This window comes from Canis lupus, chromosome 23, assembly GCF_048164855.1.
Source record: "Canis lupus baileyi chromosome 23, mCanLup2.hap1, whole genome shotgun sequence".
Lineage (NCBI taxonomy): Eukaryota > Metazoa > Chordata > Mammalia > Carnivora > Canidae > Canis > Canis lupus.
The window spans coordinates 19,335,114-19,359,578 of record NC_132860.1 but is presented as its reverse complement, the minus strand read 5'-3'; the positions used below and the strand labels follow the sequence as shown (position 1 = coordinate 19,359,578).

The window sequence follows — 24,465 nt, the reverse complement described above, 5'->3', positions numbered from 1 at the left end:
AATTTATATAAATAGATATTTTTAAAACCACCAAAAATAAAGTATTAAAAAGTAGAGAAAGAGAAAGAGATACCCACAAATTTTTTTAAACAACTGAATGATTCAAAGTTACAGCACAGTTGATTTATGTTTCTTGTAAATATTTATCATTTCAAAATACTGGTATGAGGCTTATTAAATATGAAAAAAACAGGGATCCTTGGGTGGCTCAGTGGTTTAGCTCCTGCCTTCGACCCAGGGCATGATCCTGGAGACCTGGGATCGAGTCCCATATCGGGCTCCCTGAATGGAGCCAGCTTCTCCCTCTGCCTGTGTCTCTGCCTCTCTCTCTTTGTCTCTCATGAATAAATAAGTCTTTAAAAAAAAGTTTTTTTGAAAAAAATTATGAAAAAAACATCTAAGTTCAACCCCATTTGTGGGTTACAGCAGAGTTTTCATATTTCATATTTCACTATCTTAAGTGATCTATAAATAGTGTGAGTTGCTTCAGGGTTATTGATTACTGCAAACACTGGTCATGGCCAATTATACTGAGATTCATCTGCATGGGAAATTTTAAGAGCCAGTTTTCTACGGTTAATCCTTGTGACCATTATATTTAAGAATCATCCAGTTTTCATCACTCTAAAACTATTATTTAAACGTTTCCTGTCTGTCTCTCTCTTTCTCTCTATCTTTTCTCTATCTCCAATTATCCTTCTCATCAGGAGTTCATTTAATCACTAATTATTATTATTCAACAAACACTGATTGAGCAAGTATCATTTTCTAGGTTCAGTAATCACAAGAACACATTGGATCCTCAGCTCAATAGAAAGCAGGAAACAATATACAAAACAGCATTCCACTGATAGCCCAGTACTTCAGGTCCTATCTATTATACCTTGCTCTGTGTTTCTTCATTATCAGCACTTGGTATTATATGTATATATACAAATGATGGAGTTAGAATTTACATGTACGCACATGTATATATTACATATTTATAATATTTACAGATTATATATAAGTAATATATAACTCCATCAATAAAATATAAACTCCAAGGTATCCCTGGGTGGCTCAGCGGTTTAACACCTGCCTTTGGCCCAGGGCGCAGTCCTGAAGTCCCGGGATCGAGTCCCACGTCAGGCTCCCTGCATGGAGCCTGCTTCTCCCTCTGCCTCTCTCTCTCCCTCTCTCTCTCTCTCTCTCATGAATAAATAAATAAATAAAAATCTTTAAATAAATAAATAAATATATATATATATATATATATATATATATATATATATACTCCAGGAATCTAAGAATTTGGTTTTTTTCTTTGCTACATTCACAATGTCTACAATAGTCCCTGGCCTGTAATTGATACTACACCAATATTTGATGAATAATGGAATAAAAAAATGAGGAAATCCATGATATCTTTAAGGAAGAGAGTGTCGAAAAGAAGAGTGAAACCAACAAGGAAAATTATTGGCAAGCAGAGGTAATAATAAGGGGCTACAAGACATTTCTATAAGGGATTCAATAATTTGGAATGGGGTGGGAACACGAAAAACAAATCATAGAATACCACAATAGGTGGAGGAGGAAGGCATAACAAGGAGAGAACACTTGCTCAGATCAAAGGTATTTGATGACTTCCTAGCATTTCAGTGGAGACCTACTGGCTTTACTGTGATGTTTTGAAAAGGAGCCGAAAAAAACGTGGGAAATAAGGAACACAGGAGAACAGAAAGACACAGGAGATGAAAAAATTTCATGTTTTCTTGAGTAAAGATCAGTAGAACATTAGCACAGTGGAAAGCAAGTTGATTTGAGTTTGACCATATCATACATAAAAATTAAATGTCCATACTAATCATACTAATTATACTTTGCATCATAAAAAAATTGAAATTACTAAAAAACAGTCACAGGATCAAACACCTAAAACTCATTTCTAATGAGAGAAAAGAATAAAGTGTACTTAGTTACAAATGTTTAAAAGTGGATAGATTTGGAAAATTGGAAAATTTAGAATATAATGTAAGTAAAATAGAAAAGCTTTGTAGAATGCATAATAAGCATCTTCTGGGGAAAAAAAAACATTCATGACTGGTAATGGGTCACTGACTGCAGTTGCTGCACCTTTTCTCTGGAACTTAGAGACCCCAATGCCGACTTGGAGAACTCTGGGAAAGAAATATTGAGGCAGAGCGCTCCCTGGTAGTTTTCATCCTTCCAGTTGAAGAGGTAGGAGTTGCACTTATTTTTCAGTTCCCTTCCAGCTGCAAAATTCTAAGATTTGATGATTAATGTCTGCCAAGTACTTATACCCCTAATTATTGCCCAAACTTTTCTCCAAAAAGAAGAGAAAAGGGAATTAACCAGCATCAAAACCAAGGAGTCTACTGATTCCGGTGTGTCAGCTGTGTCTAGGGATCCTGAGCACAGAGACATCGCTTCAACAGCATCTCCAATGATCAGCTGGAGAGGAACTATAAGTGGAAAGCCCACCAACACACACACAGCAGAATCCTCCCTTTCTTACCTATTGACTCCGTCTCTTTAAATGTCTTGCTATATTGTCAAAGTTTTACCTATACTCAAAAGCCATCTTCTCACAAATACAACTCCTTCTTTCAGGGCTTTGATTCTAGAACATTATATGACACTGAATCATACGCCCTGTAGAACCCCCTCCCTGGAGGACTTGGAATCACTTCATAAACACTCCCTCATGTTTTTGCATGATGACTAAAGGGGCTTGACCTTGGCGCCTCAGGTGAGAACCCTCAAGAGCACACACCTGGAGCATCGCTCCTTCCTATTCCTATGGGGAATAAATGCCTCTTCACACAAGAGACTCAGTTCAGCATGACGTCTCCAAAGGAGGTGAAAACAGAGGCTGACTAACACTTGTAAACTGGAAAGAAGAGATTGATGGTGTGAGAGCTTGAGCAAAGGCTGGTGAGCTAGAGGTATAGGACAACTAGGTGGAATGCACAGTTTGGGCGATGGTGGGAAACTAGTTAAGGCAAGCAGAGTGAAGCCTAGTTGTAGAAAACTGAATGCTCATTCTATCATCAAAGAACTTTTGATCATTTGTAGAAGAAATATAGTCACTGAAAATTTTTGGAAAAAAATCATTACAGTGGATTTTATTGAAAGAGCTTTTAAGCTCTAAGTAATCTCAACTAACTTTCACTGATTCTATAACTTTCTCAACAAAATAAACATAATACAGTAAATCTCATTGGATATAAGTGAAAACCAAGAGATTCAGGGATCCACTTACACTGGAGTGAACAATCAAGGAGACCATTTGGCTCACTCCCCACAGAGTAAAGAGATGAAACACTCTGCAGACTTGGCTCTGTCCCAAACTGGACGGTGTGACTGAATGCAGGTTACCTTGGTCTACTTCTCACTGCACATTCCTAGAGAAGGTTCCATTCTGAAGGAAGCTCACCTCCCCTGGCAGCAGTAAGGCAGTCAATAGCACCCAGAGATTCATTCTGTCTACTCTGTATCCAGTGGGAAATGTAGCCATTAGCCTGAGGTAAAGGAATTTTCACTTCACATTCCAATCCAGGGATCCCCCCTAGGTCATTCACTATGGTGGAATTACTCCCCAGGCATGAGCCAGTCCCATCACCAGGCTGGCAAATGCTGCCTGATATGTATTCTCTATGATTCATACACCAGAGTTCCCATGTGGGCTTCTGTCATACATGTTCCGTTTTTTTTTTTTTGTCAGTGGTGGTAACGCAGGTGATGTGTAGTTTCCGAGGAGTCATCAAGATTTAGTCAGCACTTGTGCACTTTCCACTAGGTGTATTAGACATGAATGAAGAGTGTGCGGAAACAATTCAGGTACATGCAAAAGGGGATGAAAAGGAAGTTATATTAATATAAAATTATAATTTCATAGCCAATAGTACTAAATAGATCAAAGAAGAATCAAAATGTAGAAATACTAACACACCTACCCCCATGATTCACCAATAAGATAGACCAGAAAGATATAAAAATGAAAGGTTATAAGAAAAGAATGTTGATTTAACATGATAATAACAGTAATTGTAAAGAGTACACTACTTTTTGAAGGTGCTAACTTTATGTTTTCCTTCCAGAATATTTTTGGAATATTTACAAAGGGTCATTATATACGTGTAGGAAGGATATGTCAATAACTCCGAATATTTGGGGGTGATAGACATAGCATACTGTGCAATAAAATAGCAGAGCAACAGCACAAAGCATAAAAGAAAAATATCTCTTTAGCTGGCCAGAAGCTGGAAATGAAATTCAGATTACTGAGATAACACTTTCAAATGAAGTTATCGCATTTTCATGTGTTAATATGTCCTAAACTGTACTCCCAGTCTTCTCCTAAACCCGATCCACCATCAACATTCCTCATCTCAGGGAACAGGAGCTCAGAGCTTCCAGTTCCATGGGCTGCAAATCAAGGAGTCGTTTTTCCTCCAAATCACATCAACTCCATAACCTACCTGTGGCTCTGTCTTCAAAATACTGGGTATCAAATCTGAACATTCTACATTTCCTTGGGCTAACGCCCTGGTCCAAGCTACTATTGTCTCTCAAGTTGGATAACTGCCATGGCCTCTCAACTTCTCCTTTCTTCATCCTTTGCCTCTGCTCAAAACCCTCCAATAGCACTCTCTCCTCTTCTGGTTAGAAGCCAAACTCATGTATTAAAGATCTATTCCCCTAGAACTCTCTGAGCTCAACTCTACCACATTCCATTGGACACTCTCATCCAGCCCCACTGGCCTCTTTGCTAGTCCTCAAATCCAACAACTCTGTCCCCATCTCATAGCTATTGTCCATGCTTTTCTCTGAACATGGACTATTACTGTTCAAAATGCTAACTCCTTTATGTCCCTTCTTCCCAGGGACAACTTCTCCAAGAGCTCCTCCCAAGTCAACATTCTGAAAAAGAGAAATGTATGTACACATACCAAGTCCCCAGATACCAATAGGAAAAATCAGAGCCTGGACAGAAACCATGCAGAGTGATGGCCTCTGGCAATGATATCAAGAATGAGAGTCCAGGTGCTTTTGAGACTTTTACATTATTTTGTAATCTATGTACTCTTTAAGTTTTAGAAAGTGACGACTTTTGTAGAAGTTTAAAAGCAAGGTGTTATTTAAAAATACAAAATGAAATGCAACATCACAAAGGTTGGGGTAAAGATGGCACTAGCATCCTAGAAATTTCCCCCAAATGACAATACCAATGAGAACAGAAACCTAAATTGCATCTTGAAAGAAACTAGTACATATCTTATCCAAAATTACAATGCGTGAAAGGGTTTGTCACAAACAGCAAGGGTCAAGACACGATGCATGAAGAATCAGAGGGGATTCCAAAGAGACAGTTCAGATAAAGCTAGAAAGTTTCTCTGGGACTTAGGGTCCTCACACCATAGTCCCCGGATCAACAGTTTTAGAACTACCAGGGAACTTATTCTAAATGCAAATTAGCAGGTGCCACCACAGATCTACTGAAACAGACACTCTGTGTGGGGCCAGCAACCCACACATAGTGAATGGTGTCCTTACCTCCACCCCTGTGACTCTGATGTATACCATAACCACACCTGAGAATCAACACAAGTGGCACACCCTTGAGGGAATGGCAATTGTCCTGCTGTTTGCAACAAAGAGAGTTGGGTGGATATGCTGGTGGTACAGGCTTCCCTGGAACTGTTCTGACATAAGGGAAAAGCAGGTAGGCATGGATAATCAAAGGATCCCAAATACACCACAGTTTCAGGAAGCTGTCAGGAGGACAATGTGGGGCAATATGAGTTCTGATTATCTGATGGCAGAGGAGTAGTAAAGGAACAAGGGACACATCTTTATTACAAAGATATAAGCTGTGCTGCACACCAATGCTTCTCCAAATTTAAAATGCATCCAAGTCAGTTAGGGATCCTTTTATTTTTTTATCTTTTTAAAAGATTTTATTTATTTATTAGAGAGAGACAGAGAGCAAGTAGGGTGAGGGACAGAGGCAGAGAATTGAAGCCAACTGTGCCCCAGGAGCCCCAATCCCACCACCCTGAGATCAGAACCTGAGCAATACCGAAACCAAAAGTTGGAGGTTTAACAGATTGACCCACCCAGGTGCCCCAGGGATCCTTTTAATATGCAAATTGGAAATCATTAGGTCTTGGGTGGGAGCTGAGAGTCTACATTTTTACATCCCACATGGAGCCCTTGTGTGTGGCCAATAATTGAGTAACACATTTAGAAAGAGTGCTACTGTTCACCATGGCTAGTTCCTGGTGACTTGTGAAAGAAACATGGCCTGGCCCCATTTCCAAACAGACATTCTGTACATGGCGGGTCCAGAAAGAGTACACTTTGCTCCAATTCTGGGATACCAGAGAGGTCCTGAGCCAGACTAATCCACAGAAACTAAAGGGTAAAAAGAGGAATGGAACAGGAAAAGCAGGTGATGGATTAAATACTCACCTCAAGGATGTGGTCAGAAAGTGGATACAATTTATCAGCAAAAACATAGCCAAGAATGTTTACCATTTTACGACCTTACTGCTTCTGTAATGAAGAGCACAAAGCAAAAAATACACATGCTCAGGGAAAACAGGCAAAACAACAGAAAGTGATGAAACCTTAGCTAGCAGTGTTCAGGATAGGTGTCAAAATTTTTTTTTTTTGAAGTCACAAATAGGATGTCCATATTGGAAGTATTGAAAAAAGAGAATAGACACTACTCAAACTTAGTGGTAGAGAGAAGATTAACCAAGCAAAATGAATCAAAACAAACACAGGTATTTAATAAAGACTTTATTTATTTATTCATGAGAGACAGAGAGAGAGAGAGAGGCAGAGGCACAGGCAGAGGGAGAAGCAGGCTCCATGAAGGGAGCCTGATGTGGGACTCAATCCCAGGTCTCCAGGATCACGCCCTGGGCCAAAGGCAGGCGCTAAACCATTGGGCCACCCAGGTATCCCCATGAACACAGTTTAATATGATCAATGTAAACAATATAAACTGGCAAAGCTAACAAAAACGATCCAATGCATGCATAATCGATGTACCTAAAGATCCAAAAGATTCTTTTTTTCTCTTCCTTATGATTTTTTACATAAAAAATCATTACATTTTAATTCTAGTATAATTAACAGAGTGCTACATTAGTTTCAGGTGTACAATATAGTGACTCAACAATTCTATGTAATCTACTCAGGGCTCATCACAGTAAGAGTACTCTTAATCCCCTTCACCTGTTTCACCCATCTCCCCACCCACTTCCACTCTGGTAACCAACAGTTTGTCCTCTAGAGGTAAAGGTCTGGCTTTTTGGTTTGTCTCCTTTTTACTTTGTTCATTTGTTTTGTTTCTTAAATGCCACATAGATGAGTGAAATCATATGGTATTTGTATTTCTCTGACTGACTTAGCTCAGTAGCATTATATCCTCCAACTCTAACCATGTTGTTGCAAATGGCAAGATTTCATTCTTTTTTGTCTTTTCTGTGGCTATTATTTCATTGTGTGTGTGTGTGTGTGTGTGTGTGTGTGTGTGGTGTCTATGCCACTTCTTGTTTATTGATGGACATGGGCTCTTTCCATAATTTGGCTATTGTAAATAATGCTGAAATAAACATAAGGGTGATGTATCCCTTTGATTTAGTGTTTGGTATCTTGGGAGTAAATACCCCATAGTGCAATTACTGGATCATAGGGTAGTTCTATTTTTAGCTTTTTGAGGAACCACCACACTGTTTTCCACAGTGACTGTACCAGTTTGCATTCCCACAGCACAAGAGGGTTTACCTTTCTCCACAGCCTTACCAACACCTGTTGTTTCTTATGTTGTTAATTTTAGTCTTTCTGACATCTGACATGAGGTGATAGCTCCTTATAGTTTTGATTTGCATTTCCCTGATGATGAGTGATGTTAAGCATCTTTTACGTCTTCTCTGATCAAATGTTCATTCATATGTTCCGCCTCTTTTTCATTGGATTTCGTTTGGGGGGGAGGTGTTGAATTATAAAAGTTCTTTAAATATTTTGAAAATTAACCCCTTTACCAAGTGTGTCATTTGTAAATGTCTTCTCCCATTCAGTAGGTTGGCTTTTGTCAATTGTCTCCTTCGTCGTGCAGAAGTTTTTTATTTGATGTAGTCACCATAGCTTACTTTTGCTTTGGTTTCCAAATATACTGCAAAATGAACATTTAGAAATATATCTAAGAATCTAGTGGTGGTGAATGTATCTTTAAAAGCTGCATAAAGTCTATTTGGAGACAAAGTCCATAATGAAATATGTGAATTAAAGGTTGCAGAGAGTAGCTTGTGAATCCAAGTGTGATTATCAGGGTGATTGTCATCTAGCTTTGTTTTTGAATAATGTTTGTGACTTCCTGGTAATTAAAAATGCCAATCAGGGAGCCTTGTTGGCTCAGGGATTGACCGTCTGCCTTTGGCTCATGTCATGATCCCGGGAGTCCTGGGATGTAGTCCCGCATCAAGCTTCCCTCGGGGAGCCTGCTTCTCCCTCTGCCTGTGTCTCTTCCTCTCTCTGTGTGTCTCTCTTGAATGGATAAATAAAATCTTTTTTAAAAAAAATGCAAATCAGATGAATGAAGCATTTTGGAACAGAATATCTAGAACTGGCAAGAATCTTGCAAAGGGACACTCCTACTCTGTTGGAGGAGGTGGTTGGAATAACCCAACTGCAGAAAAATCTAAAATAGTACCACCTTAGTAACCTAGCATGACACACTTTGATCTGGCAATTCTGTTTCCTAAAATTCTATTATAATAAACACACAACCAGATGTGTAGAAGGATGTTCGAACAGTTTGATAACAGTGAAAGTCAGAAGTAAACCATCCACTTGAGGAAACTGGTCACATTACTATGTTTACTCGTTTAGAAGGCGATGCGCTTATTAAAACAATAAAGCAAAATCCATACAGACATAAAATGATACCCTTGAAATATTCTGTGAAATTGAATAATTGGAAAATAGACTGTAAACTCTCCCTCCTCCTATTCTGAAAAAGAGAAATGTATGTACACATACCAAGTCCCCAGATACCAATAGGAAAAATCAGAGCCTGGACAGAAACCATGCAGAGTGATGGCCTCTGGCAATGATATCAAGAATGAGAGTCCAGGTGCTTTTGAGAGTTTTACATTATTTTGCAATCTATGTACTCTTTAAATTTTAGAAAGTGATGACTTTTGTAGAAGTTTAAAAGCAAGGTGTTATTTAAAAATACAAAATGAAATGCAACATCACAAAAGTTGGGGTAAAGATGGCACTAGCATCCTAGAAATTTCCCCCAAATGACAATACCAATGAGAACAGAAACCTAAATTGCATCTTGAAAGAAACTAGTACATATCTTATCCAAAAGTACAATGCGTGAAAGGGGTTGTCACAAACAATGAGGGTTAAAACATCATTCATGAAGAATCAGAGGGGATTCCACAGAGGCAGTTCAGATAAAGCTAGAAAGTTTCTCTGGGACTTAGGGTCCTCACACCATAGTCCCCGGATCAACAGTTTTAGAACTACCAGGGAACTTATTCTAAATGCAAATTAGCAGGTGCCACCACAGATCTACTGAAACAGACACTCTGTGTGGGGCCAGCAACCCACACATAGTGAATGGTGTCCTTACCTCCATCCCTGTGACTCTGATGTATACCATAACCACACCTGAGAATCAACACAAGTGGCACACCTTGAGGGAATGGCAATTGTCCTGCTGTTTGCAACAAAGAGAGTTGGGTGGATATGCTGGTGGTACAGGCTTCCCTGGAACTGTTCTGACATAAGGGAAAAGCAGGTAGGCATGGATAATCAAAGGATCCCACAAATACACCACAGTTTCAGGAAGCTGTCTGTCAGGAGGACAATGTGGGGCAATATGAGTTCTGATTATCTGATGGCAGAGGAGTAGTAAAGGAACAAGGAACTCCTCTTTGTCATCAAGATACAAGCTACGCTATACACCAATGTTTCTCCACATTAAAGTGCATCTAAGTCACTTCGGGATCCCTTTAAATAGCAGATTTTAATTCATTAAGTCTTGGGTGGGACCTGAGAGTCTACATTTTTACATCTCAGATGGAGCCCTTGTATCTGGCTGTAATTCAGTAACAGTTTTATAAAGAATGTTACTGTCATCTTAATGTGACACAAACTTTTTGCCCCAATGTAATCACTGTGAAGAATGCCATCAGAAATAAAAAATCAGTACACACGATACAGGGACTCAGAGGTTATTGAACCTCATTTTAATGACATAATCCATAATGGGCTGATTATCATACTAGAGGAACAGATAAACTGTTTTATTATATATTGTATTAAAATTAACACTAAACTGTTGAAAATAGAAATCTTATTATTGAACATGGAAAAATAAAAAACGTGTTCATACCAAGGAATATAGAATGTTTGGCCACATATAAAATTTAAGTAGAGTTCAGTCAGGCAGTGACCATATGGCTTCTCAGCACAATCAGAATGCATGTATATCCACTCTTCTTCGCCATAGTTTCATCAAAGCTCTTTTCATCTCACTATTTCTGAAGCTGTAGATCAGTGGATTCAGCAGAGGTGTAAGAAGTGAGTAAGACAATGACATCAGCTTCTTGGTTTCTGGGGAGTAGCCAGATTTGGGTTGTAAATAAGTCATACTGGCTGTGCCATAGAAGAGGGTCACAGACGTGAGATGGGAGGCACAAGTGGAAAAGGCCTTTTGCCTCCCCGTGGCTGATGGCATCCTCAGGATGGCAAAGAGAATCCGAATATAAGACAAGAGTATCAACACGAAAGGAACCATGACAATCAAAATGGTGCCAGTGAATGCATAGATTTCAAACAGAAACGTGTCTGCACATGCAAGTTCTAGCACTGGGGGAGTCTCACAGAAGAGATGATTGATTACATTGGGGCCACAAAAAGGAAAACTGAAAACCCATGTGGTCTGCACAGTAGCCACCATGATCCCTGAGACCCATGAGAACATTACTAATTTCATGAAAACTCTTTTGTTCATAATCATTGGGTAGCTCAGAGGGTGACAGATTGCAGCAAATCGGTCATAAGCCATCGTCCCCAGGAGAAAACATTCAGTGCCACCAAAGAAAAGGATGAAATACATCTGTGCAAAACAGCTCATAAATGAAATGGACGTTTTCTCCCTGGTGAGGACCACCAGCATTTCAGGCATAATGACTGCGCTGAAACTCACGTCCACCACAGACAGGTTCTGGAGGAACAGATACATGGGCACGTGGAGGGTCTGTTCCAAGGCGATGATGACTATAATGATGGCATTTCCCATCAGAGTCACCAGGTAAACAGCCAGGAAAACCCCAAAGAGCTGCTCTTGGAGTTCAGGAAAGTTGGAAAAGCCCAAGAGGATGAATTCAACCACAGAGCTTTGATTTTGCCTTTTCATCCCAGTGGTGGACAGTATATCGTTTTTATGGACATTATATACAAATGATGAAGTCACAGTCCAATCGCTAACAGTCTGTGTCTGCAATTCACAACAGGTATTAATGGTAGAAGATATAAAAAGGAATGCATCCTGACTAAATTCAGTGTGGCAATGTTAGAAATGACCAATCTCTTGGATTAATAAACATCAAATAAAAGGAGGAGGTGAAAAAAAGTAAAATAAATAAAATTAAATTTAAAAATTTTTAAAAGGAGGAAGTGAAGAAGGCTGGCTCAGAAGTTTCATCTGAAAAGCACTGAATATTATCAAAATACTTTTATAACCTGTACAGTATATAGTTTGCAAATTAAGTATAGCCTTAAAACAACATCAATATTTTATAGTTGAGATTCCATTCCTACGTCATGGCTATCAGAATCCTCTCTTTTTTTTTTTCAATTTTATTGAAGTAGAAAATGTAAAATACAAAAGTTAAAGTATTATAAGTAGACAAATGAGAAAGATACACACAAATATTATTTAAACCATCTAATAATTCAAAGTTATATCGCAGTTGACTTACTATAAATATTCATCCTGTTCAAAATGCCTGTGTGTGATGCTTGAATATGCAGTCTTGGCAGGGACAAAGGGGTTTGATGTACTTATCTTAGATGATCTGTAAATTGTGTGATTGCCTTAGACTTACTAATTTTTGCAAAGACTGCTCATTGACAATTCTATTGAGATCGGCCTGTATGAAAAGCTTTCTTTTTTTTTTTTTTTTAAGAGGGAAAGACAGAGAGTGAGTAGGGGATAGAGAAGGGCAGAAAGAGAGGGAAAGAGAGAATCTTATGCAAGCACTATGCCCAGTACAGAGCCCAAGGTAGGGCTCAATCTCACCACCTGGAGATCATGACCAGAGCCAAAATCAAGAGTCAGACACTTAACAAAGAGAGCCATTCAGGCACTGTGGCCTGCATGGGAAATTTTAAGAATCAAAAATAAAAATAAAAATAAAAATAAAAATAAAAATAAAAATAAAAATAAAATAAACAAAAAAATTTTAAGAGTTCTCTAAGGCTAATCTTTGTGACCATAATGATTTAGGAATCATACAGTTGTGATCACTCTGTGACTGTGATTTAAACATTTTCTTTCTCTCTCCTGTCTTTGTCTCTCTTTTTCTCTCTCCTACTGCCCTGCTCATCAAGAAGTTGATTTAATCGTCAATTATTCAATAAATACTGTTTTAGCACTTACAATGTTCTAGGCTCAGGTACCTCAGGGACAGATTGGCTTCACACACTCCACAGAGAGCTCAAAACATTACACAAAATAGCATTCCACTCTTACCTCAGTTTTCAAATTCCTATCTCTTCTATCTTGGCTGTTTTTCTCACCTATCAGTAACTGACATATTTTAGTGAGGAGGTTAGATTTTACATGTACACATAGGTAGATATTACATATTAATAATATTTGCATATTATATACACATAAAGTCTAACTCCCTTGCTAAATATAAACTCCAGGAATCCAAGATTTTGTTTTGATCTTTGCTATACTCACAATGTCTACAACAGTCGTGGCCCATAAATGATACTAAACCAATGTTTGATGAGTAATAGAATTTAAAATTGAGGAAGTCCACTATAGCATCTAGGAATAGAATATGGAAAAGAAGAGTGAAACCAACACACCACATTGCTGGCAAGCAGAGGTAATAACAAGGGGCTATGAGAGGTTTCTGCGAGGGATTCAATACTTCTGAATAAGGAGGGAGTGTGTGTGAACAAGCACAATCATAGCATGTCACCAGTGGAAGGTACAGGAGGTTGAAGGGGGATGACTTGCTCAGGTCAAAGGCATTTCATGACACCCTAGCATTACAATGGAGACCTACTGGCCTTTGTGTGATGTTTTGAAAGCCAGCAGAAATACACTGTGGGAGATGAGGAACCCAGCAGAACAGAAGGAAACAGCTCATGCCATCTTGAGTAAAGACCAGTAGGACATTAGCACACAGTGGAAGGCAAGTTGATTTATTTCTGAATTTGACCATATCATCCATAAAAATTAAATGTCCATACTAACCATACTAATTATATGTTGCATCTCAAAAAGTGACCTGAAATTAATAAAATATAGTCATAGGATCAAACACCTAAAATTCATTTCTAATGAGAGAAAAGAATAAAGTATATTTAGTTACAAAAGTTTAAAAGTGGATAAATTTGGAAAATTTAGAATATAATGTAAGTAAAATAGAAAAGCTTCGTAGAATGCATAATAAGCATCTTATGGGGAAAAAAATTTCATGACTGGTAATGGGTCACTGACTGCAGTTGCTGCACCTTTTCTCTGGAACTTAGGGACCTCAATGCCGACTTGGAGAACTCTGGGAAAGAAATATTGAGGCAGAGCGCTGCCTAATAGGTTTCATCCTTCCAGTTGAAGAGGTAGGAGTTGCACTTATTTTTCCATTCCCTTCCAGCTGCAAAATTCTAAGATTTGATGATTAATGTCTGCCAAGTACTTATACCCCTAATTATTGCCCAAACTTTTCTCCAAAAAGAAGAGAAAAGGGAATTAACCAGCATCAAAACCAAGGAGTCTACTGATTCTGGTGTGTCAGCTGTGTCTAGGGATCCTGAGCACAGAGACATCACTTCAACAGCATCTCCAATGATCAGCTGGAGAGGAACTATAAGTGGAAAGCCCACCAACACACACACAGCAGAATCCTCCCTTTCTTACCTATTGACTCTGTCTCTCTAAATGTCTTGCTACATTGTCAAAGTTTTACCTTTACTCAAAAGCCATCTTCTCATAAATACAACTCTGTGCTTCAGGGCTTTGATTCTAGAACATTATATGACACTGAATCATACACCCTGTAGAATCCCTCCCTGGAGGACTTGGAATCACTTCATAAACACTCCCTCATATTTTTGCATGATGACTAAAGGGGCTTGACCTTGGCGCCTCAGGTGAGAACCCTCAAGAGCACACACCTGGAGCATCGCTCCTTCCTATTCCTATGGGGAATAAATGCCTCTTCACACAAGAGACCCAGTTCAGCATGATGTCTCCAAAGGAGGTGATAACGGAGACTGACTAACACTTGTAAACTGGAAAGAAGAGATTGATGGTGTGAGAGCTTGAGCAAAGGCTGGTGAGCTAGAGGTAGAGGACAACTGGGTGGAATGCACAGTTTGGGCGATGGTGGGAAACTAGTTAAGGCAAGCAGAGTGAAGCCTAGTTGTAGAAAACTGAATGCTCATTCTATCATCAAAGAACTTTTGATCATTTGTAGAAGAAATATAGTCACTGAAAATTTTTGGGAAAAAATCATTACAATGGATTTTATTGAAAGAGCTTTTAAGCTTTAAGTAACCTCAACTACCTTTCACTGATTCTATAGCTTTCTCTACAAAATAAACATAATACACTAAATCTCATTGGATATAAGTGAAAACCAAGAGATTCAGGGATCCACTTACACTGGAGTGAACAATCAAGGAGACCATTTGGCTCACTCCCCACAGAGTGAAGAGATGAAACACTCTGCAGACTTGGCTCTGTCCCAAACTGGACGGTGTGACTGAATGCAGGTTACCTTGGTCTACTTCTCACTGCACATTCCTAGAGAAGGTTCCATTCTGAAGGAAGCTCACCTCCCCTGGCAGCAGTAAGGCAGTCAATAGCACCCAGAGATTCATTCTATCTACTCTGTATCCAGTGGGAAATGTAGCCATTAGCCTGAGGTAAAGGAATTTTCACTTCACATTCCAAAATAGGGATCCCCCCTAGGTCATTCACTATGGTGGAATTACTCCCCAGGCATGAGCCAGTCCCATCACCAGGCTGGCAAATGCTGCCTGATATGTATTCTCTATGATTCATACACCAGAGTTCCCATGTGGGCTTCTGTCATACATGTTCCGTTTTTTTTTTTTGTCAGTGGTGGTAACGCAGGTGATGTGTAGTTTCCGAGGAGTCATCAAGATTTAGTCAGCACTTGTGCACTTTCCACTAGGTGTATTAGACATGAATGAAGAGTGTGCGGAAACAATTCAGGTACATGCAAAAGGGGATGAAAAGGAAGTTATATTAATATAAAATTATAATTTCATAGCCAATAGTACTAAATAGATCAAAGAAGAATCAAAATGTAGAAATACTAACACACCTACCCCCATGATTCACCAATAAGATAGACCAGAAAGATATAAAAATGAAAGGTTATAAGAAAAGAATGTTGATTTAACATATGATAATAACAGTAGTTGTAAGAGAGTACACTACTTTTTGAAGGTGCTAACTTTATGTTTTCCTTCCAAAATATTTTTGGAATATTTACAAAGGGTCATTATATACGTGTAGGAAGGATATGTCAATAACTCCAAATATTTGGGGGTGATAGACATAGCATACTGTGCAATAAAATAGCAGAGCAACAGCACAAAGCATAAAAGAAAAATATCTCTTTAGCTGGCCAGAAGCTGGAAATGAAATTCAGATTACTGAGATAACACTTTCAAATGAAGTTATCGCATTTTCATGTGTTAATATGTCCTAAACTGTACTCCCAGTCTTCTCCTAAACCCGATCCACCATCAACATTCCTCATCTCAGGGAACAGGAGCTCAGAGCTTCCAGTTCCATGGGCTGCAAATCAAGGAGTCGTTTTTCCTCCAAATCACATCAACTCCATAACCTACCTGTGGCTCTGTCTTCAAAATACTGGGTATCAAATCTGAACATTCTACATTTCCTTGGGCTAACGCCCTGGTCCAAGCTACTATTGTCTCTCAAGTTGGGTAACTGCCATGGCCTCTCAACTTCTCCTTTCTTCATCCTTTGCCTCTGCTCAAAACCCTCCAATAGCACCCTCTCCTCTTCTGGTTAGAAGCCAAACTCATGTATTAAAGATCTATTCCCCTAGAACTCTCTGAGCTCAACTCTACCACATTCCATTGGACACTCTCATCCAGCCCCACTGGCCTCTTTGCTAGTCCTCAAATCCAACAACTCTGTCCCCATCTCATAGCTATTGTCCATGCTTTTCTCTGAACGTGGACTATTACTCTTCAAAATGCTAACTCCCTTATGTCCCTTCTTCCCAGGGACAGCTTCTCCAGGAACTCCTCCCAAGTCAACATTTGTGACAATCAACTCCAACCCTAACTCTACTATCTTGATTTATTTTTCTCCACAGCATTCCTCAGCGGAGATGCATCTAAATCAGAAGGACACGGGAAGGTTAAAAAATAAAATATGGAGAGAGAGATTCCCACATGCTGATCAAGGGAAATTTATGTAACTACATTATTATGGGAAGAAGCAGACTTCAGAGCAAGAAGCATTACTAGGGATAAGAAAGGTTACTTCGTAAGGAGAAAAGGTACAACTCTCTCCAAGAAGATAGAACAATTTGAAATCTGCAAGTAAGCAATAATATGGCTGCAAAATAGATCAAGCAAATATTGACAGAACCACAAGGAAACTTAAAGGACTGGCAGTCATAGTGGGAGACTATAACACACCTCCTTACATAACGGTTAGAAGAAATACATAAAATCCTGTAGGACAATATTCCCATCACACTTTAGTCTAGTACACATAGAGAACTCTGCAGCCAGCACTGGAAAGAAAGCACATAGTTTTCAATCACGCTCAATATTCAAAAATCTGACAGTATATTGGGCCACAAAAAAAAAAAAAAAAGATCAACAACTGTTCCCTTGAACACTATACAAGAGATTGTGTGATCACAGTACTCTTCCACTGAGACTCTATAATTGAATATAACTGGAAAACAACCACATGTTTAAAGCTGAGAAATACTTGTCTAAATAACATGTGAGAAAAGAAGACGAGGCAAGAAAATTAGAAAATATGTTGCACAAAACAAGAATGAAGGCCAGAATGCTTCTATTGCACTGAAGTAAGCATGAAAAGCAATGAAGTAAGTGTGCACTTCCAGGTGTTAGATAGGAACAACAAAACACAGGAAATAGGTCTGGAAGATTATTGGTGAAGAGGCACGTCTTAATGAAATAGGAAGTAAGCATACAGAGAGTCAAAAAAGCCAAACATGATTCTTTGAAGAATCCAATAAACCACGAATCCATATTTGGTCTAAGAAATGATAGAAAAGAAAAAGAAATATAACCATTACCTGGCATTTTAAAACACGGTATCACCACAGAACATGTAGACATTAGGAAAAATATTGTGCCACAAATGTGAAATTTAGACTATGTGTATTCTCAGAATATAGAACTTACTATAATAATATCATAATTATAACAAATTATAGAACTTATCCAAATTGAAACAAGAACAGAAAACCTACAGTCTCAAAACTATTCAAGATGTGAAATTGACAATTTAACCTTTATAGGTTAAAAAGGAAAACTTCATGCTTAGTGGATGTAGCAAAACATTTAAGAAAGAAATAAATTCAATCCTACCTAAATCTATACTGAAAAACGAAAATTTAAAAGAATATCTAAGAATCAAGGATTTGTTGGATAGATCTTAAAAATAAAAACAAAACAGTATAAAGCCTATACTGAGAAAAAGTCCATAAGAAATATGGACTGCATAGACTGGCTCTGAAAGATGGCAAACTCCAAATGTGATTATCAGAGTGGTTGGAATCTACTGTAGCTTTTGAATAATGTGTTTTGCTAGTAAATAAAAATACAAGTCAGATGAACAAAGCATTATGGAACAGAATGTCTAGAACTGGCAAGAACTTTACAAAGGGACACTCCTACTCTGTTGGAGGAGGTGGTTGGAATAACCCAACTGCAGAAAAATCTAAAATAGTACCACCTTAGTAACCTAGCATGACACACTTCGATCTGGCAATTCTGTTACCTAAAATTCTATATATAATAAACACACAACCAGATGTGTAGAAGGATGTTCAAACAGTTTCATAATAATGAAAGTTGGAAGTAAAACACCCACTTGAGGAAACTGGTCACTGGTAACTATGTTTACTCATTTAGAAGGTGATGCACTTATTTAAAAACAATAAAGCAATATCCATATAGACATAAGTGATACCTTGAAATATTACACACAATGGATTAGTTGGAAACTCTCCCTCCTCCTATTCTGATAAAAATAAATGTATGTACACATACCCAGTCCTCGGACACCCATAGGAAAAATCAGAGCCTGGACAGAAACCATGCAGAGTGATGGCCTCTGGCAATGATATCAAGAATGAGAGTCCAGGTGCTTTTGAGACTTTTACATTATTTTGTAATCTATGTACTCTTTAAATTTTAGAAAGTGATGACTTTTGTAGAAGTTTAAAAGCAAGGTGTTATTTAAAAATACAAAATGAAATGCAACATCACAAAAGTTGGGGTAAAGATGGCACTAGCATCCTAGAAATTTCCCCCAAATGACAATACCAATGAGAACAGACCCTAAATTTCCTATTGAAAGAAACTAGTACATATCTTATCCAGAATTACAATACTTGAAGGGGTTGTCACAAACAACGAGGGTTAAAACATGATGCATGAAGAACCAGAGGGGACTCCACAGAGGCAGTTCAGATAAAGCTAGAAAGGTTCTCTGGGACTTAGGGTCCTCAGAGCATAGTCCCCGGATCAACAGTTTTAGAACTACCAGGGAACTTATTCTAAATAGAAATTAGCAGGTGCCACCACAGATCTACCGAAACAGACACTGTGTGGGGCCATCAACTTGTGTCCTTATCTCCATCCCTGTGACTCTGATATATACCATAACCACACCCGAGAATCACAAGAGGCACACTCCCAAGGGCAGAGCAGTCATCCCGCTGTTTGCAGCAAAGAGAGTTGGGTGGGTATGCTGGTACAAGAGTCCCTGGAAAATCTCTGACATGAGATAAGCAGGTAGGCATGGATGATCAGAGGATCCCAAAAATATACCACAGTTTCAGGAAGCTGTCTAGCAGATGGAATGTGGGACAATGTGAGCTCCGATTATCTGATGGCAGAGGAGTAGTAAAGGAACAAGGAATTCATCTTTGCTTTAAAGATAAAGCTACGCTGTACACCAATACTTTTCCAAATTGAAAGTTCACCCAAGTCACTTGGAGATCCTTTTAAATAGCAGATTTTAATTCATTAAGTCTTGGGTGGGACCTTATAGTCCACATTTTTACATCTCCCCATGGAGCCCTTGTGTCTGGCCGTTAATTCAGTAACAGTTTCATAAAGAATGTTACTGTCATGTTAATGTGACACATAATTTTGTCCCATTGGAATCAATTTGTTGTATGTATCAGAAATAAAAAATCAGTACATACAAATGTTGGGACTCAGGTGTTTATTGGACCTAATTTTAATGACAATCAGTAATGGCCTATATATCATACTACAGGAATATATAAGCTGTTTTATTATACATTACATTAAAAATTTACCACAGTGCACTATTAAAAACAGGAAACCCTATAAAGGAACACGGAAAAATAGCAAACCTGTTAATACCATTGAAAATAGACTGTTTAGCCACATATAAAATTTAAGTAAAGTTCAGTCAGACAGTGACCATATATCACAAGGCTTCTCAGCACAATCAGAATGCATGTATATCCACTCTTCTTCGCCATAGTTTCATCAAAGCTCTTTTCATCTCACTATTTCTGAAGCTGTAGATCAGTGGATTCAGCAGAGGTGTAAGAAGTGAGTAAGACAATGACATCAGCTTCTTGGTTTCAGGGGAGTAGCGAGATTTGGGTTGTAAATAAGTCATATTGGCTGTGCCATAGAAGAGGGTCACAGACGTGAGATGGGAGGCACAAGTGGAAAAGGCCTTTTGCCTCCCCGTGGCTGATGGCATCCTCAGGATGGCAAAGAGAATCCGAATGTATGACAAGAGTATCAACACGAAAGGAACCATGACAATCAAAATGGTGCCAGTGAATGCATAGATTTCAAACAGAAACGTGTCTGCACATGCAAGTTCTAGCACTGCTGGGGTTTCACAAGAGATATGATTGATTTCATTGGGGCCACAAAAAGGAAAACTGAAAACCCATGTGGTCTGCACAGTAGCCACCATGATCCCTGAGACCCATGAGAACATTACTAATTTCATGAAAACTCTTTTGTTCATAATCATTGGGTAGCTCAGAGGGTGACAGATTGCAGCAAATCGGTCATAAGCCATCATCCCCAGGAGAAAACATTCAGTGCCACCAAAGAAAAGGATGAAATACATCTGTGCAAAACAGCTCACAAATGAAATGGACGTTTTCTCCCTGGTGAAGACCACCAGCATTTCAGGCATAATGACTGCGCTGAAACTCACGTCCACCACAGACAGGTTCTGGAGGAACAGATACATGGGCACGTGGAGGCTCTGTTCCAAGGCGATGATGACTATAATGATGGCATTTCCCATCAGAGTCACCAGGTAAACAGCCAGGAAAACCCCAAAGAGCTGCTCTTGGAGTTCAGGAAAGTTGGAAAAGCCCAAGAGGATGAATTCAACCACAGAACTTTGATTTTGCCTTTTCATTCCAGTGGTGGAGAGCATATCGTTTTTATGGACATTGTATACAAATTATACAATGCTGACGGTCCAATGCTGACAGTCTGTGTCTGCAATTCACCCCAGGTATTCTTGGCAGAAGATGTAAAAAGGAACACATCCTGACTTAATTCAGTTTGGTGATGTTAGAAATCACTTAGATTAATAAACGTCCAATAAAAAGGAGGAAGTGAAGAAGGCTGGCTCAGAAATTTCATCTGAAAAGCACTGAATATTATCAAAATACTTTTATAACCTGTACAGTATATAGTTTGCAAATTAAGTATAGCCTTAAAACAACATCAATATTTTATAGTTGAGACTCCATTCCTACATCATGGCTATCAGAATCATCTCTTTTTTTTTTTTTCAATTTTATTGAAGTAGAAAATTTAAAATACAAAAGTTAAAGCATTAAAGTAGACAAATGAGAAAAGATACACACAAATATTATTTAAACCATCTAATAATTCAAAGTTATATCGCAGTTGACTTACTATAAATATTCATCATGTTCAAAAAGCCTGTGTGTGATGCTTGAATATGCAGTCTTGGCAGGGACAGACAAAGGGGTTTGATGTACTTATCTTAGGTGATCTGTAAATTGTGTGAATGCCTTAGACTTACTAATTTTTGCAAAGACTGCTCATTGACAATTCTATTGAGATCGGCCTGTATGAAAAGCTTTCTTTTTTTTTTTTTTTTAAGAGGGAAAGACAGAGAGTGAGTAGGGGATAGAGAAGGGCAGAAAGAGAGGGAAAGAGAGAATCTTATGCAAGCACTATGCCCAGTACAGAGCCCAAGGTAGGGCTCAATCTCACCACCTGGAGATCATGACCAGAGCCAAAATCAAGAGTCAGACACTTAACAAAGAGAGCCATTCAGGCACTGTGGCCTGCATGGGAAATTTTAAGAATCAAAAAAAAAAAATAAAAATAAAAATAAAAATAAAATAAACAAAAAAATTTTAAGAGTTCTCTAAGGCTAATCTTTGTGACCATAATGATTTAGGAATCATACAGTTGTGATCACTCTGTGACTGTGATTTAAACATTTTCTTTCTCTCTCCTGTCTTTGTCTCTCTTTTTCTCTCTCCTACTGCCCTGCTCATCAAGAAGTTGATTTAATCGTCAATTATTCAATAAATACTGTTTTAGCACTTACAATGTTCTAGGCTCAGGTACCTCAGGGACAGATTGGCTTCACACACTCCACAGAGAGCTCAAAACATTACACAAAATAGCATTCCACTCTTACCTCAGTTTTCAAATTCCTATCTCTTCTATCTTGGCTGTTTTTCTCACCTATCAGTAACTGACATATTTTAGTGAGGAGGTTAGATTTTACATGTACACATAGGTAGATATTACATATTAATAATATTTGCATATTATATACACATAAAGTCTAACTCCCTTGCTAAATATAAACTCCAGGAATCCAAGATTTTGTTTTGATCTTTGCTATACTCACAATGTCTACAACAGTCGTGGCCCATAAATGATACTAAACCAATGTTTGATGAGTAATAGAATTTAAAATTGAGGAAGTCCACTATAGCATCTAGGAATAGAATATGGAAAAGAAGAGTGAAACCAACACACCACATTGCTGGCAAGCAGAGGTAATAACAAGGGGCTATGAGAGGTTTCTGCGAGGGATTCAATACTTCTGAATAAGGAGGGAGTGTGTGTGAACAAGCACAATCATAGCATGTCACCAGTGGAAGGTACAGGAGGTTGAAGGGGGATGACTTGCTCAGGTCAAAGGCATTTCATGACACCCTAGCATTACAATGGAGACCTACTGGCCTTTGTGTGATGTTTTGAAAGCCAGCAGAAATACACTGTGGGAGATGAGGAACCCAGCAGAACAGAAGGAAACAGCTCATGCCATCTTGAGTAAAGACCAGTAGGACATTAGCACACAGTGGAAGGCAAGTTGATTTATTTCTGAATTTGACCATATCATCCATAAAAATTAAATGTCCATACTAACCATACTAATTATATGTTGCATCTCAAAAAGTGACCTGAAATTAATAAAATATAGTCATAGGATCAAACACCTAAAATTCATTTCTAATGAGAGAAAAGAATAAAGTATATTTAGTTACAAAAGTTTAAAAGTGGATAAATTTGGAAAATTTAGAATATAATGTAAGTAAAATAGAAAAGCTTTGTAGAATGGATAATAAGCATCTTGTGGGGAAAAAAAATTCATGACTGGTAATGGGTCACTGACTGCAGTTGCTGCACCTTTTCTCTGGAACTTAGGGACCTCAATGCCGACTTGGAGAACTCTGGGAAAGAAATATTGAGGCAGAGCGCTGCCTAATAGGTTTCATCCTTCCAGTTGAAGAGGTAGGAGTTGCACTTATTTTTCCATTCCCTTCCAGCTGCAAAATTCTAAGATTTGATGATTAATGTCTGCCAAGTACTTATACCCCTAATTATTGCCCAAACTTTTCTCCAAAAAGAAGAGAAAAAGGAATTAACCAGCATCAAAACCAAGGAGTCTACTGATTCCGGTGTGTCAGCTGTGTCTAGGGATCCTGAGCACAGAGACATCACTTCAACAGCATCTCCAATGATCAGCTGGAGAGGAACCATAAGTGGAAAGCCCACCAACACACACACAGCAGAATCCTCCCTTTCTTACCTATTGACTCTGTCTCTTTAAATGTCTTGCTACATTGTCAAAGTTTTACCTCTACTCAAAAGCCATCTTCTCACAAATACAACTCCGTGCTTCAGGGCTTTGATCCTAGAACATTATATGACAGGGAATCATATGCCCTGTAGAATCCCTCCCTGGAGGACTTGGAATCACTTCATAAACACTCTCTCATATTTTTGCATGATGACTAAAGGGGCTCGACCTTGGTGCCTCAGGTGAAAACCCTCAAGAGCACACACCTGGAGCATCGCTCCTTCCTATTCCTATGGGGAATAAATGCCTCTTCACACAAGAGACCCAGTTCAGCATGATGTCTCCAAAGGAGGTGATAACGGAGGCTGACTAACACTTGTAAACTGGAAAGAAGAGATTGATGGTGTGAGAGCTTGAGCAAAGGCTGGTGAGCTAGAGGTAGAGGACAACTGGGTGGAATGCACGGTTTGGGCGATGGTGGGAAACTAGTTAAGGCAAGCAGAGTGAAGCCTAGTTGTAGAAAACTGAATGCTTTTTCTACCATCAAAGAACTTTTGATCATTTGTAGTGGAAATGTGAGCCACTGAAATTTTTTCAAAAAAGTATCATTACAATGGATTTTATTGAAAGAGCTTTTAAGCTATGATTCAAATGATCTGGATTAGTATGATTTGAGGAAATCATTTATCTTCACTGATTCTATAACTTTCTGTAAAATAAACATAATATGGTTAATCTCCTCAGGTTGTCACAGTGGCTCAGTCAGTTAAGCCTCTGATTGGATTTGGACTCAGACCATGATCTCAGAATTGTGAGATGGA

At 38.6% G+C, this 24,465-nt stretch overlaps 3 protein-coding genes across 3 annotated transcripts in view; all 3 read right to left on the bottom strand.

Annotated features, from left to right (window-relative positions):
* The window catches only part of LOC140614849 (olfactory receptor 10A6), a 66,535-nt gene that overhangs the window by 1,385 nt on the left and 40,685 nt on the right, over positions 1 to 24,465 (bottom strand). Inside the window, exon 2 of the mRNA XM_072794198.1 lies at positions 6,478 to 6,561. Within this exon, the coding sequence (XP_072650299.1) occupies positions 6,478 to 6,543 (66 nt within the window). The 5' untranslated portion in view covers positions 6,544 to 6,561. The remainder of the gene's footprint in view (positions 1 to 6,477; positions 6,562 to 24,465) is intronic.
* On the bottom strand, positions 10,433 to 11,479 carry LOC140615409 (olfactory receptor 10A3-like). Its single transcript, XM_072795269.1, has one exon. The coding sequence runs from the start codon at positions 11,450 to 11,452 to the stop codon at positions 10,508 to 10,510; it is 945 nt and encodes a 314-aa protein (XP_072651370.1). The 5' UTR covers positions 11,453 to 11,479; the 3' UTR covers positions 10,433 to 10,507.
* On the bottom strand, positions 19,944 to 20,980 carry LOC140615408 (olfactory receptor 10A3-like). The gene has a single exon (XM_072795268.1). The coding sequence runs from the start codon at positions 20,978 to 20,980 to the stop codon at positions 20,036 to 20,038; it is 945 nt and encodes a 314-aa protein (XP_072651369.1). The 3' UTR covers positions 19,944 to 20,035.

Coding starts and splice junctions, on each gene's coding strand:
- LOC140615409 (XM_072795269.1), bottom strand. CDS start 11,452: ATGAAAAGGCAAAATCAAAGCTCTGTGGTTGAATTCATCCTCTTGGGC.
- LOC140615408 (XM_072795268.1), bottom strand. CDS start 20,980: ATGAAAAGGCAAAATCAAAGTTCTGTGGTTGAATTCATCCTCTTGGGC.